General features: G+C 42.6%; 1 protein-coding gene across 1 annotated transcript in view; it reads left to right on the top strand.

The window, feature by feature from the left end:
- Positions 1-24,000, top strand: part of slit1b (slit homolog 1b) — a gene marked incomplete at both ends in the record, with an annotated part of 121,692 nt that overhangs the window by 73,791 nt on the left and 23,901 nt on the right. Inside the window, 16 exons of the mRNA XM_080722501.1 lie at positions 219-242; positions 2,088-2,232; positions 3,885-3,959; positions 4,548-4,691; positions 5,345-5,488; positions 6,291-6,457; positions 7,603-7,741; positions 8,245-8,313; positions 9,451-9,522; positions 10,414-10,485; positions 13,382-13,453; positions 16,018-16,181; positions 18,356-18,480; positions 19,220-19,314; positions 22,818-22,957; positions 23,701-23,794. Of these exons, the coding sequence (XP_080578627.1) occupies positions 219-242; positions 2,088-2,232; positions 3,885-3,959; positions 4,548-4,691; positions 5,345-5,488; positions 6,291-6,457; positions 7,603-7,741; positions 8,245-8,313; positions 9,451-9,522; positions 10,414-10,485; positions 13,382-13,453; positions 16,018-16,181; positions 18,356-18,480; positions 19,220-19,314; positions 22,818-22,957; positions 23,701-23,794 (1,741 nt within the window). The remainder of the gene's footprint in view (positions 1-218; positions 243-2,087; positions 2,233-3,884; positions 3,960-4,547; positions 4,692-5,344; positions 5,489-6,290; positions 6,458-7,602; positions 7,742-8,244; positions 8,314-9,450; positions 9,523-10,413; positions 10,486-13,381; positions 13,454-16,017; positions 16,182-18,355; positions 18,481-19,219; positions 19,315-22,817; positions 22,958-23,700; positions 23,795-24,000) is intronic.

Raw genomic sequence — 24,000 nt, 5'->3', positions numbered from 1 at the left:
CTTCCTGCTTTCCTGGGTATATATACTGTATATATATACAGTAAATGTATGTCACTGGTTAGAGTTACCCTTCACGCCGCTATTGGAACTCTACGCGCGCACGTGCTTGTGTGTGTGCGTGCGTGTGCGTCTGTGTGTGTTTGAACATGTCAATCTCTGTATATGTTTTGCCCTTTGAACCTCTCTGACGTTTGACTTGGTGTTTGTTTTGTTTTCAGCCAAGGAGCAGTACCACATCCCAGGTAATTCAAGTGGCTAAATATCTGTGTGTGTGTGTGTGTGTGTGTGTGTGTGTGTGTGTGTGTGTGTGTGTGTGTGTGTGTGTGTGTGTGTGTGTGTGTGTGTGTGTGTGTGTGTGTGTGTGTGTGCGCGCGCGCGCGCGCGCGCGTGTGTGTGTGTGTGTGTGTGTGTGTGTGTGTGTGCGTGCGTGCGTGCGTGCGTGCGTGCGTGCGTGCGTGTGTGTGTGTATCTGGCTGTCATCATGGACAAGTTTTGCTGTATGTCGTCTCTGTCGGGTGGAAACCTCATTATGTCCAAAGCTGATACTTTTCAGGATTCAAATTAAAAAATAGCAAAAGTAGCAGATCTTGCGGATCTGCTACTTTAGATGCTTTTGTGTGACGCAGATATGCCGTCTTCAGGCTTTACTGCTCTTTTCCTGAAAAGTCCTGCAAATGCTTCTTTTTTTTTTTGCCTTTCAAATTAATATGGAGAATGGAATTTTGCAGAAACCCGCAGAAAAGTGGCAAGAAACCACTCTATTCCCTTTGAAAAGCAGAATCCACCTTCATAGGTAGATTTAAACTTCAAAGTCAAAGAAGGTCATGAAAATAGCAAAAATAGCTGATCTACAAGCTCAATGTTCTGCCAATCCGCTGGAAATCTACTGTCTTGCGTGTGAGGTTTTGAAATGGCACATCTGTAAGAGGTTTCTGCCCGACAGCAACGATATCTGACCGCTTTACAGTATTTCGGGACACAAGTTGTCAGTAATGGAACTCCACAATAGACCGTTTGTCAGCCTTCTGATTGGTCCCTGAGACTCCCTGACTGGCCAACCAGAAAAAAACATTCACTTTTTGCTATCGGGGGTGGAGTTTGTGCAGTGGAGAATATTGAATGTGGCTTTCAACAACTGTCCGCAGTGCGCGACACGGAGATCGGCCGGTACAGTGATAGCGACGGCAAGCGTCAAGCGATCTCGCTCATCATAACGAATAAGCTTCAACAAACTAGTTCACATGTACCTTATCAATGGTCTAAGAGTCACGATTGGGTACATATAATTTAAATGGGCAGAATTACGAAAAGCCAGCCTATTATGTGAGGAGAAACATTCTCTCTGTCCTCTTCCTAGTACCCAAGATGCAATGCGCTTCTCTTTCTATCTCTGATCCAGAGGATTAAACTAATTAAAACATTTATTTTTCGGGGGAAAACTACTGTTTTGCTATGTAATTACTGTACCTTTTTCTTCCCTTTTTATTAATATCATGTAGATGTGTTTTTTGTGGTACTTTATATAGCTGTAATGAGGCTATGAAGGGAAAAAAAATCCCATCCACTACCACTATAAAAGAATCTGCAAAGAGGATTCTGTCCCACTGGGATTAAACAAATTAAAACATATATTTTCGGGTAAACCCCCTGTTTTGCAATGTAACTACTGTACCTTTGTCTTCCCTTTTTATTAATATCACCTAGGTGTTTTTCCTTTGGTACTTTATATAGCTGTAATGAGGCTATGAAGGGAAAAAAAAAATCCCATCCACTTCCACTATAAAAACAATCTGCCCAGGGTTAATGTCCCATCATAGTAACAGGGCAGAATGGGGCGGGATTTACAAAAGGGTTTATTGAGCAAAATACTTTCAACAAATGAGCTCCTTCATAACTGGTGGGAGCAGGAAGGAGGACAATGCTTTTTTGGAACCATTATCGCCTCAAGAGTAAAACCAGCCAGCGGAGCGTGAACAGGGCCACGTCAGAACCGCGGTGTGTTTCTGCTCTGGCGGGGGTTGAGACGACTAACTAGAGCGAGGCATTAATGTTGAGCTGTTGCTCTGTGTGTGTGTGTGTGTGTGCAGGTACAGAGGACAGGCGTCTCAGCTATGAGTGTAACAGCAAGCCCATGTGTCCCGCTAAGTGCCGCTGCGAGGCCAACGTGGTCGACTGCTCCAACCTCCGCCTCACCAAGTTCCCCGAGCACCTGCCCTCCTCCACCGAAGAGCTGTGAGCGCACGCACACTGCACACACACACACACACACACACACATACATACATGCACGTACATGAGCACATATAGAGATCAATCTAAAAAAAAAAAAGTGAATATTGTGTAAAAGTGAATTTTCTTGAAACTTTCATGTATTTTTTGAAACTTTCATACAGTATGTTATAGATACATTGCACATGCAGTGAATTATTCCAAACCTTTTTTGTTGAGATATTGATTTTTCATGGCATACAGCTCACGAATATCAAAAGTCCATATTTCAAAAATATTACAATATTATACGAGATCACTCAAAACAAGGGTTTATAATTTCTTTTTTTTTTAATCACTAAAAATGTTATTGAATTTTAACAGGAAAAAAAAACACAAAACACAACAAATAAACAAGCAACCATGACAATCATCACCTCCTCACATTAATCATCCTCATACTGTTCACAGACAGGGTTTACTTTTTTCTCTTTTCTTTTTTTCCCTTCCTTTTCATCAGTCCATTTCTCTGTTAGAGTTCATTTACATTCAATGAAATTATACCCATCATATTAACCATCTGTTATTCACATAATTCCCGTCATATTAACCATCAGTTATTCACGTAATTTCCATCATATTAACCATCAATTATTCACGTAATTCCCATCATTTATTCTACATGTCTATGTCCAACATAAATAATAGAGAAATTTCAACCTTCTGAAGTCGCTGAGTTGCTTGAAGTCCAGTGGGAAGTTTCCACAGTCAGTTATGATTTGGGGTGCTAGGGCATCTGCAATGCTTTTTTGCACAATATTCTATTTTTTTAGATTGATCTGTACACGCACATACAGTAGATGACATTGTGTTGCTTGATTTATACTTTGTTGTACGTTGTTGTAAGTTAATTTGACTAATTGATGATATCATAAATAATTCATAAATCAGGCTTATGAATGCTAAAAGCTCCACCGGCTGTCTGTCTTCCCGTCTGTCTGTCTGTCATGGTAAATGCTTGTGGACGGTCCGGTATGAACGCTCAACACTAGGGATGGGACGATAGGCGATATTATCCTTTATTGTGATAAAAAACACTCACGATAATCGTATCGTGGAGATTTAATTTATCGTGATATCGTCCTCCGTCATGCACTGGGATCAATTCAGCTTTTATTTGCCAAGCTGCATATCCGGTACCACTTAAACCCTCTATAATTGGTAAACGGTACTTACTTGATACTTGTCTATTTTCACTCTATCAAATGTCTTTGCCAAAAAATAGCCGATCTACAGTACAAGCTCACAACGTGTCGCTTTGCGACGAGTTGTGAGCTTGTAGATCTGCTATGTTTTGGCAAATGTTCCACCCCAGGATAATGGATTTTGATTATTGTGATAATATCGTAAATCACGATTTATTTTGTCACAATAATCGTGATATGACATTTTCATATCGTCCCATCCCTACTCAACACACTGCATGAATGCACACTCTAAACCGGCGTGTTCCCTCACTAATGATGATATGTATGGGTTGTTCAGTTCCATCCTATTGATCAGCCATGACTCCCTCTCTCCCTCTTTCTCCCTCTCTCTCTCTCTCTCTCGCTCTCTCTCTCTCTCTCTCTCTCTCTCTCTCTCTCTCTCTCTCTCTCTTCCCTCTCTCCCTCCAGCCGCCTCAACAACAACGACCTGTCGGTGCTGGAGGCCACCGGTGCCTTTAAGGGCCTCTCCAACCTCAAGAAAATGTAGGTCACTGTTGAGACGGAGTAGAGGTCTCTATAGACGTCTCTTCTTCCACTGCATGCTTCGTCTTTGTTCCATTCGCCCTGGGGGGTATGGGTTGGGGGTGGGAAGGGAGGGGGGGGGCAGTAATTTATGGTGTAGGGTTGGAGGAAATAGTTCGTGGAGTTGCAATCAATACGTTGCGATCAATAGCTCCATGTGCCCTGAACTGTCCCCCAAAGCCTTTTTTATTTTTGGTTATTCTTTTTTTTTTTTTTTTTACACCGTGTTTTATATGTTTACAGTATATACTGTATATACTGTATATGTGTATGTGCGTGCGTTTGTTTGTGCGTATGATAAAATAACCGAACTCTTCAGGAACATTCAATTGTGATGCACTTGATCTTGACTGTACAGTAGATTGACTGACTGTAGAGATGTTGACAGAGGGCGTTAAAGCACAATCATGCTTTGCATTGTAAAGCCCAAACCACACCAATGCAACTCCTTGCAACAACCATTTGCGATGATAGTTGCAAGTAGTTGCATGTAAACCGTTTGGTTTAAGTGTGACAACAATGTCCCCTTTGACACCTTTGACCCTGCAGCAACCTGAGCAACAACAAGATCTCAGAGATGGAGGACGGGGTGTTTGAGGGAGCACGCTCGGTGGTGGAGCTGCACCTCACCGCCAACCACCTGGAGTCTGTCAGAGGAAGCATGTTCAAAGGCATGGAGGGACTGCGCATGCTGTGAGTTGGACCTCCTCCTCCTACTACCACCTGCAGCTAGGGATGGGACGGGACGATACAAACATTTCCTGTCACAATTATTGTGACCAAAGAAATTGCGATTTACGATATTATCACGATAATCAAAATACCCCCAACATCCATTATCCTGGGGTGGAACATTTGCTAAAAAATAGGCGATCTACAAGCTCACGACACATTGTGAGCTTGTAGATCGCCAATTTTTTGGCAAAGAGATTTGGTAGAGAGTGAAAAAAAGACTGTATCAAGTATTATTTCCACGTAAAAAGTGCCCTCTCCAGACCATGAATGCAGTTTTTACTTAAAGAAAATGCAAATGCCCTCTTTATTTCCATGCCATACCTGAAGGCAGCATCAAGAAAATTGCCTTGTCCAAACTATCCTGAACTTGAATGCAGCATCTAGAAATCAGCATGTAGAAATCCATGCCGTAGGTCACATCTCCAGTATTCAATTGATTATGCTTAGGTAGTTCAGTGTGGTATCAAGCACCGAAAATAGCCTCCAAGCTCACAACGCGTCGCAGTGCGACGCGTTGTTGGTCTGCCATTTTCGATATTATCACCAAAAGGCCCTTTTAGAAGTTTCAGCCCCTGCCTCTCTAACATTCTCTGTGTGTCCCTGTGCTCTAGGATGCTGCGTAACAACAGGATCAGCTGCATCCATAACGCCAGCTTCACAGGGCTGACCAACGTCAGACTGCTGTCTCTCTACGACAACCAGCTGAGCACCATCCTGCCTGGAGCCTTCGACACCCTGCCCAACCTGTCCACACTGTGAGAGAGAGAGAGACGCACGCAGACAGACAGACAGACAGACACACGCACACACGCTCACACACACACACACACACACACACACACACACACACACACACACACACACACACACACACACTATTAGATGCTAGTGATTCCCAACCTGTGGGCCTTGGGGATATTGAAAGTGGTCCGTTAAATAATTGGCAAAACGCTAGGGCCATGCATTTGGTTCGCCATCCGGAATCAATGGGGTTAAAGTTACTATAATCACATTTTCGTCTTAGTAATGCAACAAATACAAAAAAATATTATTGAACTCAAGTCTCCATGGCGAGACTTGGTTTTGTCCGTGCAAATTCTAGATTAGATTTTTTACACACCATTATAATTTTCTTATTTTCGTTATAAGACCCAGTTACTGAATGTCAAGTCTCCAGATTTCTTCAGAATATTTATGACAGTTAGTATTTACTGTGACACTATGGCATATTAGGAGTCCACTAGTACCAGTGGTTCTCAAATGTTTAATTTGCAAGGACCCCCATAACACTCTCAGTGTTATGGGGGTCCTTGCAACATACCTGTTATGGTCATTCAGGGCTATCTATTTATGTGTTTCTGGTAATAGTGTCTTCTCATTTTGTGTGTCCGTGGCAAAAGATTTAGTTTGACAGAAATGTACACCACATGTCAGCATGGCGATGACCCCTGATTCAGATGGGTGGGAACCACTGCACTGCACTATGCTATAACCAGCTGTCTCAAAATGATTGAGACATCCAGGATTCAAATGCTTTTTGTCCCTCCCTCCCTCCAGGAACCTCCTGGCCAATCCCTTTAACTGTGACTGTCGTCTGTCCTGGTTTGGGGCGTGGCTTCGCAGCCGGCGAATCGTGACGGGGAACCCTCGCTGTCAGGGCCCCGCCTTCCTCAGAGAGATCCCTCTGCAGGACGTAGCAGCCCCCGACTTCCAATGTGAAGAAGGTAGGAGATGAGAGTATCATCATGATGAGGTCACCATGTGAAAGAACTAGAATTAGAAAGTACAATATACTGTAGAGCAGGGGTCAGCAACCTTTTCTAAATGAAGTGCCATGTTTTTATTCTCTAGATAATCAGTGTGCCATGTCAACATACATTTTAATGACACCCCATCAAAGATTCAGACATATTTTGATTGTCAGGACATTGTTATAATGATCATTAGACTCAAGCAATAACCCACCTACTGTCATCATATCTCCCCGACTCCCTCCCCAGTCAAAGTTCAGAGTCTTAATGAATGTAGAATTATGTGCAGGATATAATTTGCTGCAAATTGGGTGACTTAATTTAAATGACCACATTTAAAACAATATTTGATTTTAAAATAAAATTCCTCTCTCTCACATTTCTGCCAGTGGGCCAGTGATCACCCTCCCCTGTGCCAATTTTGGCACCCGTGCCTAAGGTTGCCTACCCCTGCTGATAGAATTTCTCTAAATAAACCTGTCAGAATAATACAGTATATGCACATGCGTTACGCCCCCCTGGTGAAGCTCCTTAACGTCAGGTGAAAAGAAGATGGTGGCATGACGGATCGGGTATCGGAGGAGACCCGTTGTTGTCTTCACCCTCCCAATGGCTACTGTGGGGATTAGCAGGGATAGGTCAAACGTAGAGTATGGGGATGGGGGAATTGGCTTGACACTAAATTGGGTATATGGGGGAAAAATGTTTTCTTTTATTATCTCTTATGGGCAGGGTTTCTCTTCCTTACAACTGAATGTGTACGTACCGTGATCGCCTCAGATCCTGTGCTATTTTGTATCAATGATTGTTGTGATTGGAATGTGATTTGGGGTGCCATCACTATACCTGCCTCATTGTGACATTGTACCTTAATAAAAAAGATTTGAAAAGAAAGAGAATAATACAGTATATGACAACTGCATGTAACAGCTAAAACTGTGCAAAGTACAGTAGCTGAACGTGTAAATACAGCCCTAAAAACAGAGGAGAACAATTTGAAGGACCTTTATATGGCTCCTCCATAATGGAACATCTAGCATACGGCCAAACCCTTTGTTTTTACCCCTGGACTTTGATTCGATGATCCCCAGATAAACCCCTCTCCTCTCCTGCTGCAGGTGCAGTGATGGAGGACAGTGTGTGTGGTCCAGGCCCTCAGTGTCCCAGCCAGTGCACCTGCATGGACACAGTGGTCCGCTGCAGCAACAAGCACCTGCAGGCCTTACCCAAGGGACTGCCCCGCAACGTCACCGAACTGTGAGCCGTGTGTGTGTGTGTGTGTGTGTGCGCGTGCGTGCGTGCGTGCGTGTGTGTGTGTGTCCGATAATCGTTATTATGGTTTATCGCAATAATAAAAAAACACAATAATTGTATCGTGGAGATTTGAATTTATCGTGAATTGATGGATGTTGGGGATATTCTGATTATCGCGCTAATATCGTAAATCGTAATTTCTTTGGTCACATGAAATCGTGACATGAAATGTTCATATCGCCCCATCCCTAGTGTGTATGTGTGTGTTGTACTTGCAGGCACCTACTGTATTTAGAACTCAAAGCGTTTGAATTGAAACTCATCTGTTCATTAATGTGTTGTGTGTTGTTTGTCCGTGAGCCAGGGGGGGTTGGTCGGTATCACCTGAGAGGAATAATGTGTTAGAAAAATATGTGATAGCTAGCCATGTACCAGTGGTAGCTTTCATGATATCATGCTAACCCTACCCCTCTGCTCCCCCCCCTCTCTCTCCCCTCCTCCTCTAGTTATCTGGACGGGAACCAGTTCAGCAGTGTTCCTAAAGAACTGGCCACCTTTAAATACCTGCAGTTGGTGTAAGACATTGACACATTGGCACATTCTAACAATATTGTTCTGTCACAGTTAATAACAGTTGTTGTTGTGTTGCTGGTAGTAGTTCTGTTCCCAGTGGACTCACCAAATGTTATAAATCAGTGGTTCTCAAAGTGGAGGATCCAGGACCAAGGGGTCTCCTGGGGGTCTCCTGTAAAATGTGTTAATTTAGCATCAAAATATGATGTTTAAATCACTTTAAACCAACTTTGGCTGTTCGAATATAGCTGATCTACAAGCTCACGTGTTGTGAGCACAAATATCCACAAATTACATATTCACAAATGACAAAATCTTCTCTTATGTACAGTATGTCCCTGGAACAAAATCTTTTCAAATGGAGGTGGCCAAATACATGTCAATGTAGTCTTTGTAAACTTGGTATTGGTGAGTGCACCCAGATGTTAGCCAACAAGTCCACCAGGGGGTGCTACAGACCTTCTAACTGGCGCTAGTCTGAAGGATGCTTCCAATTACTTGTGCTGCATTAGAATAGCACACATTGATTGATTTGAATACTTTATTAGCAGCTCCCAGACAGCAAAGGAAAGTACAGTTCTGCTAAGAGGATTTTAAACCCAAGAAAGCACTATGGCTTGTTTACATTGGGGTCCTTTGCACCCCAATGTATTGACATCCACTCATACTATCTCTGAAAACCATAGAGTTACTACAGGGGGTCCTCAAAATCTTTGTGTGATAAAAACTTTTTTCTCCTTTTTTATATTAACCACTTGAATCCTTTAGCCAAAAGTAGCAGAAGTAAAAGCTCACAACGCCTCGGCTGTAGATCGCTATTTTCGGCAAAGAGGTTTGGTGTAGAGGGGGAAAAAAATCTCAAGTTTTGATGGTTCAAGTGGTATACGTTTCTGAAAAGTGAAAACACAAATTGACATGAATCCAAAATACACTGATGATTGTGCTGTCAAACGATGAAACTATATGGAATCTATGAAAAAGTTGCTTCATATCTTTCTCAACTAAGGGTTCCTTGGCCTGAAAACGTACAGTTTATTAGGCTGGATTTTAATCTAAAGCGTGCATTAAGAAGCCACCTGCACTTTTCCCTCTCTCTCTCTGTGTGTGTGCTGATTAGAGTTAACCCTTTGCTTCCCCAGAGACCTCAGTAACAACAGAATCAGTTCCTTGTCTGACGACTCCTTCTACAACATGAGCCAGCTCACCACACTGTGAGTACACGCACACACGCGCACACACACACACACACACACACACACACACACACACACACACACACACACACACACACACACACACACACACATGCGTAAGACAGAAAGGGGACAGTGAGAAGCATAATGTTCATCAAGCTCTACCCCTGGCTCAGACTGCATACAGTAGTGTTGGTGTTTCTCTCTCTCGCTCAGTCCAATAAATCCCTAATATGAAAAGGATGTCGGTGACAGAGCACCAGTGTATCAATAGAGGGCGCTATACTGCAGTTATCATCGCTGTCAGGCAGAAGAAACCACTTATCTCCATATTCTGTCTTTTTGTGTGTTTTTTTAATTAACGCCCCACTTGATCACACTACAGCGTCACACGAAAGCATTGGAACTTTTTGCTATTTTAGAATTTGAACCATGGAAACTGAACACATACTTATGTCAGTAAGTCCTTTATGGGGGTCCTTGAAATTAAAAGGTGTTTTGATTGAATACTTTATTAGTAAAAAGCAATTGTATTATGCAAACAGCATAAGGTGCCCAGTAAGCCAATTAGGCTAAAAAGGATAACACAAATTGTGTGTTTCCATTGTGGTCCTACAGTAGGTATTCAATTCATCAGTGTTTTGACGACCGCTGGAGTAAGAGTTAAGAGGCAAGAGCCAAACCCAGATAAATAAGAATAAAGGAATACTGGCACGACTACATATCTGAATGAGTGAATATAATGTACGGTCTATACAGTACATATGACTGCACGGTGAATATATGAATTAATTAAGTGGGTTTAAGCAAGGTATACGGCATAATGAAGTCAGCTAGTTGTGGAGTGTGTGTAGGTGGTGCGTGCACGTGCGCGTGTGTGTTAACTGTTCTGCTCTTCCACCCCACTAGAATCCTCAGTTACAACTCTCTGCGTTGCATCCCTCCACTGGCGCTGGGAGGCCTGCGTTCTCTACGACTGCTGTAAGCACACGCTAACTACATGCACACACATGCATGCATGCACACACATGCATGCACAGTACACCACACACACACATGGGGGGGTAATCGACATCTGCTTTTGTTTAATTAGGTGAGCAACGCTCGTTGCTCTTTGTCGTTGTCAAGGTGACGATACTCCATAAAAACCACTGGATCGGCTCCAGTATATACAGTATGGTTGCTGTTGGGACAGAAACCTCTTATCTCCATATTCTCACTTTTTGTGTTTTTTTTTGTCAGTTAACGCCCTATTGATCATACTACTGCGTCACACAAAAGCATCAAAAGTAGCAGATCCACAAGCTTGAAACGCGTTTCGAGTTTGCAGATCTGCTACTTTTTATATTTTTTTTATTTGGATCCTCAAAAGTAACAGTTTTGGACATAAGAGGTTTCAACCCGACAGAGACGATATGTATATCTTGTATGTCCAAAACTCTCCGTTTGGCAAAAATTATTTAAACTAGTGAAAACAGCCGATCTACAAGCACACAACGCCTCGCACCGTGAGGCCTTGTGTGCTTGTAGATCTGCTGTTTTCACTACCTTTGTGCGACGGCCTTGTCTGATGAAGCGGGGCTTTACTTTGCGAAAAAACATACAAATTTGAAACTTGGAGATATAAGGTTTCTGCCGGACAGCGACGATATATTATTGCGACCGTAGGTCGCAGTTACTTGCACTCCTATACTATCCAAACCTCCACCGGCTGTCAGTCCCTCCGTCAGTCCGTCAGTCTGTCAGTCACACGTCACACGTCACACTTTTGCCCTGCTCATATCTCCGCAACCGTTGCCCCGATCCATGCCAGATATTGCACACACACTCCTTGCCTGCCAAACTACAACCTCCAAGGACCCCCGGAGCTCCAGGGACCCCCAAGTCCCTGGGGGACCCCCAGGTGTAAAAAATGACCAAATGTGCAAAAATGACCAAATTACCACCCCAACGGGGCTGCTCACAGGGAATTCCCGGGGACCACCGACTCCTGGTGCTCCAGAACGGATGCAAAAGTGGTGGCGCCCCCAGTGGAGGACCCCCTCCACTGCAGCTCACATAAAATGCCTTAACTCGGGCTAGGAGCGACCGGGAGAGCCGGGGCCGGTACCTATTCGTCCGCCTCGGCGGCGTGGAGACCCCACCCCTCATTTCTCAGATGGCCCTCTTCTAGCGCCACCATGAGGCCGATTCTTGCAAAACACATTTTTGGACACTGCTCCTACAATTTTTGCCCTAAAATCAACACATTTTTGGACACTGCTCCTACAATCTTTGCCCTAAAATCATGCAAATCGCTACACAGTATGTCTACACTCATCTCATCAACATGGATCTGTCCCATTTAGCGCCACCTTCAGGCCGATTTTATTAAACACATTTTTGGACACTGCTCCTACAGATTTTGCCCTAAAAAATCGGTACACAGTATGTCTACACTCATGTCATCAACATGGACCTCTCCCATATAGCGCCACCATCAGGCCGATTTTTTCAAACACATTTTTGGACACTGCTCCTACAGATTTTGCCCTAAAATCACTCAAATCGGTACACAGTATGTCTACACTCATCTCATCAACATGGACCTGTCCCATTTAGCGCCACCTTCTGGCCGATTTTTTAAAACACATTTTTGGACACCTACAGATTTTGCCCTAAAATCACGCAAATCGCACAGTATCTCTACAGTCATGTAATCAAAACGCATCTGTCCCATCTAGCGCCACCATCAGGACGATTTTGGTACAACTAATTTTTGGCCTATTTGTAGAGATAAGCGACCAACGGTCGCTTATCTCCCGATTAGGGAGTCTTACTGGTATATACAGTATATCTTGTAGCTGTCAGGTGACAGTGACAGTATTGTGAACTCTGTTCCTAGACTTTAGTTTGACTCTGATTATATGCAGTACAATATAATAGGCAGTGTACGGTACCTATTATACCCTTATTGCCTATTATACTAATAGTGATAATTATACTATTACACTGTGCTGATAATTAGTTCAGAAGTGGGTTGCACACATTCAGTTCGTCGCTGGTGCACCTGATGATGGCCATGAAACGTTGTACCATTGATTGATTGATTGAAGAATTGATTCGACGTTTGCATAGGAAAAAGTACAGTTTCATGACAGTACAAATCACTGGTACAAGGTCAACTAAAAGGAGATCCTAGTAAGCTTTTCAGCTTATTTACACAGGAACCACTTTATGTATCTCATATAATTGAGACCTGAGACCATATTTTTGTGTTTTTAAAGTAAAAAACACTTTTAGGAGCAATGCTGTTGTGCAGACTTTCATCCTTTTTTCTTTTGTGGTTAACAATGGTGCTAAAGCTGTAATTAGTGATCTTTCTGCGTATGTTATGTTTTTCTTCTTGAAGCTACATACACCATCTTTGTTGTAGTTCTGACATGGTTTCAATAGGCTCAGTCTGTGCACATTCTGAAAGCCTGGAACTACAATTATGCGTGAAGCCCAATCCGCCGATTAACTCTCTCCGCCAGGAGAGATATAAAATGTATGGATTACAGATTCAGTGCACACTGCATTGCAAATCATTTGTCAAATCATCTCAATTGCCCAGATGTACGTACATGTTCTATACTCAAATGTCAGGTTTTTCTTCTGAGCACTATACTGCTGGTATGATAATGGTAATACTAGTGGTGAAGCTTATCCGTCTTACAGTTACTTAAGATATTGAATGTGATGCTGAAGATAATAAATAGATTAATGAGATGTAGGACTAATGATACGTAGGACTTATGGGCAGTCCCCTGATTGATAGCACCTGTAGCCTGTGAAAGGTCATTCTGACACCCCAGACTTTGACCTGGAAGTGTTTCCTTTTTTTTGTTCCTTTCAGATCTCTCCATGGCAATGACATTTCTGAACTCCATGAGGGAATCTTCAGCGATGTGGCTTCTCTGTCTCATCTGTAAGTGTGACACGCACACGCACACACGCGCACACACACACACACACACACACACACACACACACACTCACACTCACACACACGCATACGCGCACACACACACACACACACACACACACACACACACACACACACACACACACACACACACACCCACCCACACACACATGAATGTTACAAAAACTAAAGAATCTCCATCAATTCAAGGCTACACGGCGGGTGTGACAGAAGAAGATAGAAAATATGTATTTTTTGTGGTGAACAACAAAGGTCAAATCAAATTGTGGGTTTGGAAAATGCTAATCTCTAAGAACATATATATATATATATATTTAGTATACAGCATATATTTTTTTACGGAATGGATTCCCGAATCGTGGCAACCCCTAATAGCGCTATGGGGTGTTTGTTCATTACATTTCATTCAGTGGCTCCAATAAGAATCAGTGTTTTAGTGTTCAGCTGTCAGTGAGTCTCACAGTCTCACTCTGGTGCGGAAAGAAAGGTCCACTGGTTTGGACGGATGGATCCACAGCTTTCAAGTGGCTGCCTGCGATATTGGATTAGCTGCAGAGATCAACTAGTTCCTGGGGCAGTATTGATCCGGTATACGTGTGTGTGTGTGTGTGTGTGTGTGTGTGTGTGTGTGTGTGTGTGTGTGTGTGTGTGTGTGTGTGTGTGTGTGTGTGTGTGCGCGTGTGCGTGTGCGCACAGCAGCATCCCCCAGTCAAGCATGATTTGAGCTTGGAGGAGAGAGATGTGGGGGGTGGGGATGGTGGGTTTAGATACATAGAGAAGTATGGAGAGAAGGAGGGAGTGGAGGAGAAGAAAGGGAATGAGAGAGTGAGCGGAGCAGAGGAGGTTGGGAAGGAGACACAGCTCTGTTGATGACGAGGTCACCATAATGTTCTTCTATGCTTGCTCTGCACAACGCAGGCCATGGCTGTGTCAGAGCCCTAGACCAGTGGTTTGAGCCACAGTCGACCATTTGATGAGATTTTCTTCTTTTAGACCCAAATGTAGAATATTTTGTCCACAATTCCATACTGTAGTAGGCTATTGATGTGGTACCATAGCAGAGGTGACAGGCAGACGTTGATCAACAGTTATTCTACATTCTCCAATTGTCTAGAATTCTTGTAAATTAAGTAATGCAGATGTTTAACAATAATTTAATTCTTGCGAGCGGGTCCATTTGGTTTCATTTTACGCTCTCAAGAGTTAAAGATCTATCAGGGTCCATTTGGTTACCAACTCCTCCATCATTTTGCTGGGGACCACCTGGAATCACCACTGGTGACCCCAAGTGGAGTCCCCAAATTATTTTGTGGGGTCCCCAGATGATTAGCTTAATGTAAAAAAAAGAAGTCTCACTCAACGGTAAACAAACCTACATAAGTGTATACAGGGTATGTGCACATTTATAAAGTGACTTTCAAGACCATATTAATTGCAAACTGTCAAATATTAAGTAAGCAAGAGGCGAACATTGTGAAAAATTGCAGATCTACATGCTCACATCGCCTCGCACTGTGGAACGGAGTCACATTAAATGTAATACCTACTATTCCAGGTGCTTGTCAGGGTGGGGGTCCCCCATGTTTATTTGGGGGGTCACGGCCTAAAAAAGTTTGACAACCCCGGTTCTAGAGCCTACTGTAGGCCCTCCACTGTGGCTCCCAGTTGCTTGGGCAAAGAAGTATGTAAAGGAATAAGAGGTTTTCTTTTGTTTTTTACATTTTAATCATAATTTATCATTGCAGTTGGCATAAAGTTATTCTTACATTCTCCTAAGGTAAAGAATAAAGTGTTGTCTATCACACCAGATAAAATGTAAGGTTTGCTTGCTTTCACCGCCAACGCTGCCAGCTTTGAGAAGTGAGCAAACAATAAAAAAAAAAGTAATATTGAATGACCAGAAAAAGCATGAATAAATAAATGAAGCAAACATTTTTGCGGCTCAGACAGACTTGTAATACGTTTTGGGGCCAAAAATGTCTCCTTTGATAATAAAGGTTGCCTACCCCTGGACTAGGGTTACACAGAACAAGATGTGATCCCAATAGTGATGTGTAAGATAAGCACACATTTTTGTTGTGTATCATATCTTCTGTGTGTGTGTGTGTGTGTGTGTGTGTGTGTGTGTGTGTGTGTGTGTGTGTGTGTGTGTGTGTGTGTGTGTGTGTGTGTGTGTGTGTGTGTGTGTGTGTGTGTGTGTGTGTGTGAGAGAGAGAGACTAGCAGCATCTCAGAAGAGCTTTAAGGAGTGAGAGCGCCACTGTGTGGACATTAAAAACAGTGCAGCAAATCAGTAAATAGCTGAATGGCTGCATGTTACTAATATATACTGTATATATAGTTAGAATCTAGATGATTTCCCAGTTGTAATGGATTTAAAGAGGGTAAAAGAAAAAATGAAAGTACAATTCACATGTATGTTCAGTATGTATTGTATGTACAGTGTATGTAGCCCATAACCTTGTTCTTCCCAATAAAACAACAACAAATCCATAACATAGTATTTATCTCTGTAACAAAGTGAATGGTTTGGTTTGGCATTCCCAGGGCCATCGGTGCCAACCCCCTGTACTGTGACTGTCGCCTGCGCTGGCTGTCAGACTGGGTGAAGAGTGGCTACAAGGAGCCTGGCATCGCACGCTGCACCGGCCCGCGGGGCATGGAGGGCAAGCTGCTCCTCACCACACCAGGAGACAAGTTTGAGTGTCTGGGTGAGTAGGGATGGGCAGGGGTGTCGCACCAAATTCTGGGCCCTGGGTACTTTAACTATTGAAAAATAGCAGATATACAAGGTGCTGCGCTGCGAGCTTGTAGATCTGCTATTTCTGAAAAATCTTGAAAAAAATCTTTGAATATTTAAAAAAAAAACTATATTTCTATGTCAGTGGTGCTCAAACTTTTTCATGTGGAGGACCCCCAAAATGATATGTATTTGGCCACGGACCCCATCTCGAAATAATTAGTTCCAGGGACCCCCCAGAAGCAAAATTTGAGTGACAAATGTTCGCTTAAAAAATACATATATTCAAAGATTTGCACACATTTTTACAATTTTCAAAAATATCAGGTCTACAAATGCGCCACGACTTGTTGTGAGCTTGTAGATCAGCAATTTTTTGTCAAATGTTCAGCACCAGGATAATGGATGTTTGTTGGGGATATTTTGATTGTCGTGAAAATATCGTAAATCGCAATCTCTTTGGTCACAATAATCGTGTCATGACATTTTCATAATGTTCCATCCCTGTGGGTAAGTACAGTACAGTGCTGCTCAGAATAACAAGCTTTAGTCCTAAATGTGTACTAGTGCAGTGGTTCAGTCCTAAATGTGTACTAGTGCAGTGGTTCAGTCCTAAATGTGTACTAGTGCAGTGGTTCAGTCCTAAATGTGTACTAGTGCAGTGGTTCAGTCCTAAATGTGTACTAGTGCAGTGGTTCAGTCCTAAATGTGTACTAGTGCAGTGGTTCAGTCCTAAATGTGTACTAGTGCAGTGGTTCAGTCCTAAATGTGTACTAGTGCAGTGGTTCAGTCCTAAATGTGTGCTAGTGCAGTGGTTCAGTCCTAAATGTGTACTAGTGCAGTGGTTCAGTCCTAAATGTGTACTAGTGCAGTGGTTCAGTCCTAAATGTGTACTAGTGCAGTGGTTCTCAATGTGGGTTGAGGGACTTCAGGGGTCCCTTCCCTTGACCCTTAGTACAGGTATATAACTCTAAGAGTGTCCACTCTCATGTGTTCCATGTGTTCACTCTCAGAGATATGGGCTGTCCTTGAAAATAAAACGTTTGAGAACCACTGCATGCCCAATGCCATAGTAATGTCTATTCCAATGTTTGTACACATTTTAAAAAGTGTTTCTGCATTTAATGAAACAAGTGTCATAAACATTCTGAAGATAACCTGGAGACTGGCATTTTGCAATTGGGTCTTAGAATGAACAACTTAATTAAGAACAGTATAATGTTGTGTAAAGATCTAAAACGTTTATGTTTACGGACATATTGATGACCCCTGCTGGCATGGAGAGAGAGACGCCCACAGAAGCATAAATAAACGCACAGTATCCTGTCTAGGTGACACATTCATTTGCTCAGCCTGAGCGCGTTCAATTTCTATGTTCTATTTCTGTCTGTTACTGTGATACTGTATTATGTGTCATTTACTGGGTTGTATAAGCACCAACTGTTGGAAAATAACTTCCTCCCTATCTATCTATCTATCTATCGATACAGTAGATAGATAGATAGATAGATTGACCAATCTGTCTATCAGTCTATCTATTATCTATCTACTAGTCCAGTCGTTCTCAACCTGTGGGTCGAATTATTTTGGGGGGTCCCCAGATGATTAGCTTAATGTGAAACATTGTTTTCTCACTGAACAGTAAACAAACCAGCATAATGTTTAAGTGTGCATGTCTAAAGTGACAATTTAAGGACTTTTTAATACCTCTAAAATGACAAATTAAACATTGGCCAAATCGTCAAATATTAGAGGCAGAAATTGTGAAAATAGCCAATCTACATACTCACAACGCCTTGTGAGGATGTAGATCTGCTATTTTCACAATAGAACCGTGTAATACAAAATGTAATGCCTCAACTCTTGGTGCTCGTCAGGGTGGGGGGGGGGGGTCCCCAGTTAAAATATGATTATTTTGGGGGTCCCCAGTTAAAATATGATTATTTTGGGGGTCCCCAGTTAAAATATGATTATTTTGGTGGTCACGGCCTGAAAAGGTTGAGAGCCACTGTACTAGTCATAGTAGTCAACCTGTTGCTCGTGATTGCCGCGCACAATGGGGTGTTAGGGTGTTCCTAACAGTGCCCAAGCTCAGAGCAGGTTCTAGTGTCCATAGTAAAGCAGCTTGTCTCCATGTGTGTCCAGGCCCAGTGGAAGCCTCTGTCCAGGCTAAGTGCAGCCCCTGTGTGTCCAACCCGTGCCAGAACCAGGGGGTCTGCCAGGACCACCCCACACAACTCTACACCTGTGTGTGTAAAGCCAGCTTCACGGTACGGTACATTCTCTCTCTCTGTGTGTGTGTGTGTGTGTGTGTGTGTGTGTGTGTGTGTGTGTGTGTGTGTGTGTGTGTGTGTGTGTGTGTGTGTGTGTGTGTGTGTGTGTGTGTGTGTGTGTGTGTGTGTGTGTGTGTGTGTGTGTGTGTGTGTGTGTGTGTGTGTGTGCGTGCGTGCGTGCGTGCGTGCGTGCGTGCGTGCGTGCGTGCGTGCGCGCGCGTGCGTGTGTGTGTGAGTGAGTGAAGCTCAACACCTTATTTATGTATTTATTATATGTATTTACTATTATTAATTCATTAGATTCAAGCGTGCGCTTTCACTGGTGTGTGTATTTGTGTGTGACTGCCCTGTAGTCTGGTGTCTAGAAAAACCCTCGGCTCATTGTGGCCAGCTCATTGGCTAATTTACTCATGACACGACCAATGAGAGTTCGCGCTTTCAGTGTTGCTATAGATACGTGACTGTGAGAACCCATAGCCTAGGGTGCTGCCTTCCACACACCCCCTCCATTCTAGCTAGCGCACATATTGAGAGGTCATGCCCACAAGTTTATATAGGGTGAAATTCACCGCGCAAAATGTTCCGAGCCCGGCCGGGCCTTGGTCGGGCCCTGACGGGCTTGCAGGGCTCTAATACAGGACTTCACACAACGAACGTAAATGACTTCATACAATATATTGATGAAAAATGTATCCATGTCCAAAAATATGGTCTATTTTCATTGTCATGTCTCCAGGGTAAATACTGTGAGACTCCAGTGGATGCGTGTGCCAGTAACCCCTGTACCAATGGAGGAACATGTCTCAGTGACGAACAGACCAGAGGGTTTAGGTAACACACACACACACACACACACACACTACAAGCTCGCAGCACGTCGCTTCGCACTGTGCTGCGATCTTTTTTTTATATTAAAAAAATATATAATAATTGCGACCGAAGGTCGCATTATACCCTGAAAAATCTTGTAGCTTGTCTGTCTGTCTGTCTGTCTGTCTGTCTGTCTGTCTGTCTGTCTGTCTGTCTGTCTGGCTGTACAGGAAGTGATGTCAGTATGATGTCAGTGAGTCACAGTGATGTGGTACAGAATGACTCATATATGGGCATAAAAAGGATGTCACGTGACATCACTTCCTGTACTGACAGTCAGACAAGCTACGAGATTTCTCAGGGTATAAAAGTCCATATATGGTCATTCCCAGAAAAAGAAACAAAACTTTTATGCGTGACATCACTTCCTGTACTGACAGTCAGACAAGCCACGAGATTTCTCAGGGTATAAAAGTCCATATATGGTCATTCCCAGAAAAAAAAAACTTTTATGCCCATACATGGAGATTTCTGATGTCATAAATCCCAGGCCGAAAATGAGAATGTTAGGGTACCCCATTATCCCCATATATGGAGATCCACAGGCATCAAACCAAGGCCTAACTCACCAAGGCCCTTCTTGGCATTACTAATTAACGTACGTTTTATGCCCATATATGGAGATTCCTATATTGTCAATATTAAGGACATTATTAAGGATATTACGTTATCAATATTAAGGACATATATGGGAATGCCCATATTTGGTAATGTCCATATATGGGCATGTTTTGACATAACATAACTATCATGAGTATATGAGTAACTATGAGTAACTGGTCCCATCTACATCACTGGCCAGATGGCCAAGAATTGGCGCATGTCACCCTGAGGTCGCAAGTCGAAGTCACCCTGAGGTGTCTTACTAGTATATATTTATTGTCGTTGTCGGGTGAAACCTTGTATGTCCAAAACCATCCGTTTTGCACTTAGCATTTTAAAAATGATTTAATCTAGTGAAAACAGACAATCTACAAGCACACAACGCCTCGTGAAACCTTGTACAGTATGTCCAAAACCGTCCGTTTTGCACTTAGCATTTTAAAAATGATTTAATCTAGTGAAAACAGACAATCTACAAGCACAGTGCGAGGCGTTGTGTGCTTGTAGATCCTCTGTTTTCACTACTTTTGTGCGACGGCCTTGTATGATGAAGAAGGCTTTACTTTGCGAAAGAACGTACACATTTGAAAATTGGAGATACAAGGTTTCCACTCGACAACGACGATATACAGTAGACTATATACCGGTAATACATTTTATATTTGTTTTACACAAATCTTCTCTGAGTCTTTGGCACAGACAGAACATATTTTCATATGGAGGTCCACGGACAAATACATTATCATTTTGTGGGTCACGAAAACGTTTGAGACCTTAATGCTCTAGAAAGCATTTATTTATAGGATCAGAATCAGGTCTGAATGGTTAAACCTATTCCTGAATGAATTTACACTATAATGCTGAAATGAAATGTCATGATCACAATGCAGGATATATTGATATTAAAGGGATATTCCACTTTCAACAGGGAGCAGTGGAAGGGCCTTTCATTTATTTTGAATAATTATTTGGGAAAATGGGGGAAAAAAATACAAAAATATAATTATTAAACATAAATGAAAAACGTTATTGAAAAAACATGGCCTGCTCACGTATTAGGAGGGTAGTATGAGTCACCAGAAAAAATAATGGGTGTTTTTAATGAATCTATCATGGTTAAAATGAAGTTTGAAGTTACAATGGGTGTGTGTGGGGTAACATTTACATCAAATATCTAAATATTCAATCAAGCTAATTAAAAACTGTTCAGGGTGTTCATAAGAGCCTGATTAGATGATAAAATTAGTTACCCAAAGTTTTTTTGAAAGTGAAATATCCCTTTAACGTTATGTGAGCAGTGAGCCACTTTATTTCTTTTTACACACATCAGAAGTGTTGCATCAAGGCAATAAATGCCACTTACCGAATTTGTTTCCCTTTCCAGCCCTGTTCATTGGAGGTTGATATGAGCAGTTTAGTTTACAAAAGCCTCTTAATCTGCAGGCTGAGGTGCCTGTGATCTCAGAAACACATTGCCTTCTCCTACGCTGAGCCAGAGCTCACCGACACCAAGCCTTCCCTCTGACTGTTTTACTTATGTTATTCAAATTGACATGTGAACCTTGAACAAAACAAAAAAGCTTCATAGCACTGAGCCAAACCACTGATATGCTGTAAAAAAGTCAAATCTGAATGTGTCTCAGGGGTCAAATCAACAAAACAAAAACATCCGCCTTCCAGGAGTACAAGCCAGGCGTAAGGGTTTTCATTTCCAAGGCAGTTTCTTTTGTGCATGTGTGCGTGCATGCTTTATTTAGACAGGCTTGCTGAAGAGTAGCGCTGGGTGATATGACTTCAAACGTAATATCACGATTATTTTGCCTCAATTACGATGTTGTTTAAAAAAAAAGATTTTTTTAGTTCCAGTTCTGAACCAACTTTTAGGATTCTGAACCAATTCATTTTCAGTGGAAACACTGAACTGGTTCAATAGGCGGGGGAAAAAGAGCGGAACCGGTTCAAACCCGGGGGAAAGGGGGCCATAGTGCAGCTTTAAGTCGGTTCATTTAAACACTTCAGCTTAGAGTTAACCATTTGACATGTATTAGAAATAACATAACCATTTATGCAATGATATTGCATTGAGTTTGGCAGATGGGCTCTGCTCTGATGATATACATTTATCTGTGTAACCATAACATAACACAGAATCTGCTATCTCAGACCCCCCAGAGCAGAGCATAAGTTACAGATGTACATAAAACATGAACTTCCAATTACATCATAAATTACAGCACATAGAATAACCATAGTACAATCAACATTTCATCATACCACAATCATGGAATAACCATGGTACAATCCACATGTTATCCTATCACAGAGCATCCATTACAACTGAAGCTAAATGCCACAGGGAGGAGGCCGGGGAGGTGGAGGATTTTTTCTAACACACATCACACAACCTGCTTTGAAAGCTGAACATGTAGAATGAGCAGTGAGCAGAGGCTGCTTATAAGGACTACACTGAGAAATGAGGGTGTGTATGAAGTAGCTTGTAGCGAATGAGAATGAAGTAAGAATGAACGTGGGCATATGAATTAATTAGCTGTTAGCGAATGAAGAGGGGGGGTTCGGGGTATATCTAGACTCTAACTTCTGTGTCAAAATGAACTACGCTGCGCAAGATTTGTTATTTCTAAATGTCTGTTTTTCGATATAGCCTACTGTATTTGGAGTAAATAGCCCTGTTCTACTGGAGAGACCAGCCAGGGATCAGGGACATGCAGCAACCAGCGGACAACAGACTGTCCACTCACCTATCAGCATGAAGCCCCAGGGTTTAATACAAAAAGAATCTTTTATGTTTAGCTTTCATGACAGACCATATGCCTCTCTCTCTCTTCCTCTGTGGTGTCTAGCTGTGCCTGTCTGTTCGGCTTCCATGGCTCCTTCTGTGAAGTGAACGTGGACGACTGCCAGGACCACGGCTGTGAGAACGGCGCCACCTGTGTGGATGGAGTGGGCAACTACACCTGCCTGTGTCCCCCTGAGTACACTGGTAGGTAGACAAGACATCACACACCATCCACTCCATAGACTGTAAAATGAATGGACAGCGTCACGCCATTGGTTTCTACAGACCGTAAACGAAGCCTATTCTTCAGTGATTGCAAATCCGCCATCTTTCTATATCCGCTCCAGAAATGAAAACGGAAATGAATTGAAAGAATGCTATTGGCTGGGGGGCCTAGAAACAGAGCCTACTTTATCATTAATTAAAAAATGTATGTGACCATAATTTAACTAAACGCATATCAAGATGATTTAAAAAATACTTTAAACTTTAAGCAATTTAAAGCAAAGTGTTTTTTAAGATAATAAAATCAAGTGTTCAGACACATTGAGATAAAAATGTCTTGACGCCAGTCGAAGGTGAAATAGCGACATCTGTTGGGCCATTGTTAGGAACAGCAGATTCCACAGAGAACCCGGAAGTGGCAGCGAACAAAGCTACTGTTGCCCCTTGATCCACACACATTATATGAATGTGGTCAGAATGGTGGCCAAATGGTATTATATCGAGTGTGATCAATAATCTTATCAATATGGAGATAGGGGAGAGACAGCTCTGTCTCTCTCCCCTCATTATAGATTACAGGTACATACTGTGAGATAACGTTCTCTTGTCATTCTCTCTACTGTGTGTGTGTGTGTGTGTGTGTGTGTGTGTGTGTGTGTGTGTGTGTGTGTGTGTGTGAGTGTGTGTGTGTGTGTGTGTGTGTGTGTGTGTGTGTGTGTCAGGTGTGCTGTGTGAAGAAGAGGAGCATGTTTGTTCTCCAGGTAGAAATCCTTGTCAGCACCAGTCTACCTGCCTCAGCACTCCTACTGGTCCCAGGTGGATACACACACACACACACACACACACACACACACACACACACACGCACACACACACACACACACACACACACACACACACACACACACACACACACACACACACACACACACACACTGTACTTGCACTCAAATGAACATATACTGTACAGATTATATGCCTGCCTATAAAGACCTATATTGTACTTGCGTGCACCTCTTATC

Source organism: Nannobrachium achirus, assembly GCF_963921795.1.
Source record: "Nannobrachium achirus genome assembly, chromosome: 3".
Classification (NCBI taxonomy): Eukaryota; Metazoa; Chordata; class Actinopteri; order Myctophiformes; family Myctophidae; genus Nannobrachium; species Nannobrachium achirus.
This window is presented reverse-complemented; position numbering and strand designations above follow the sequence as displayed.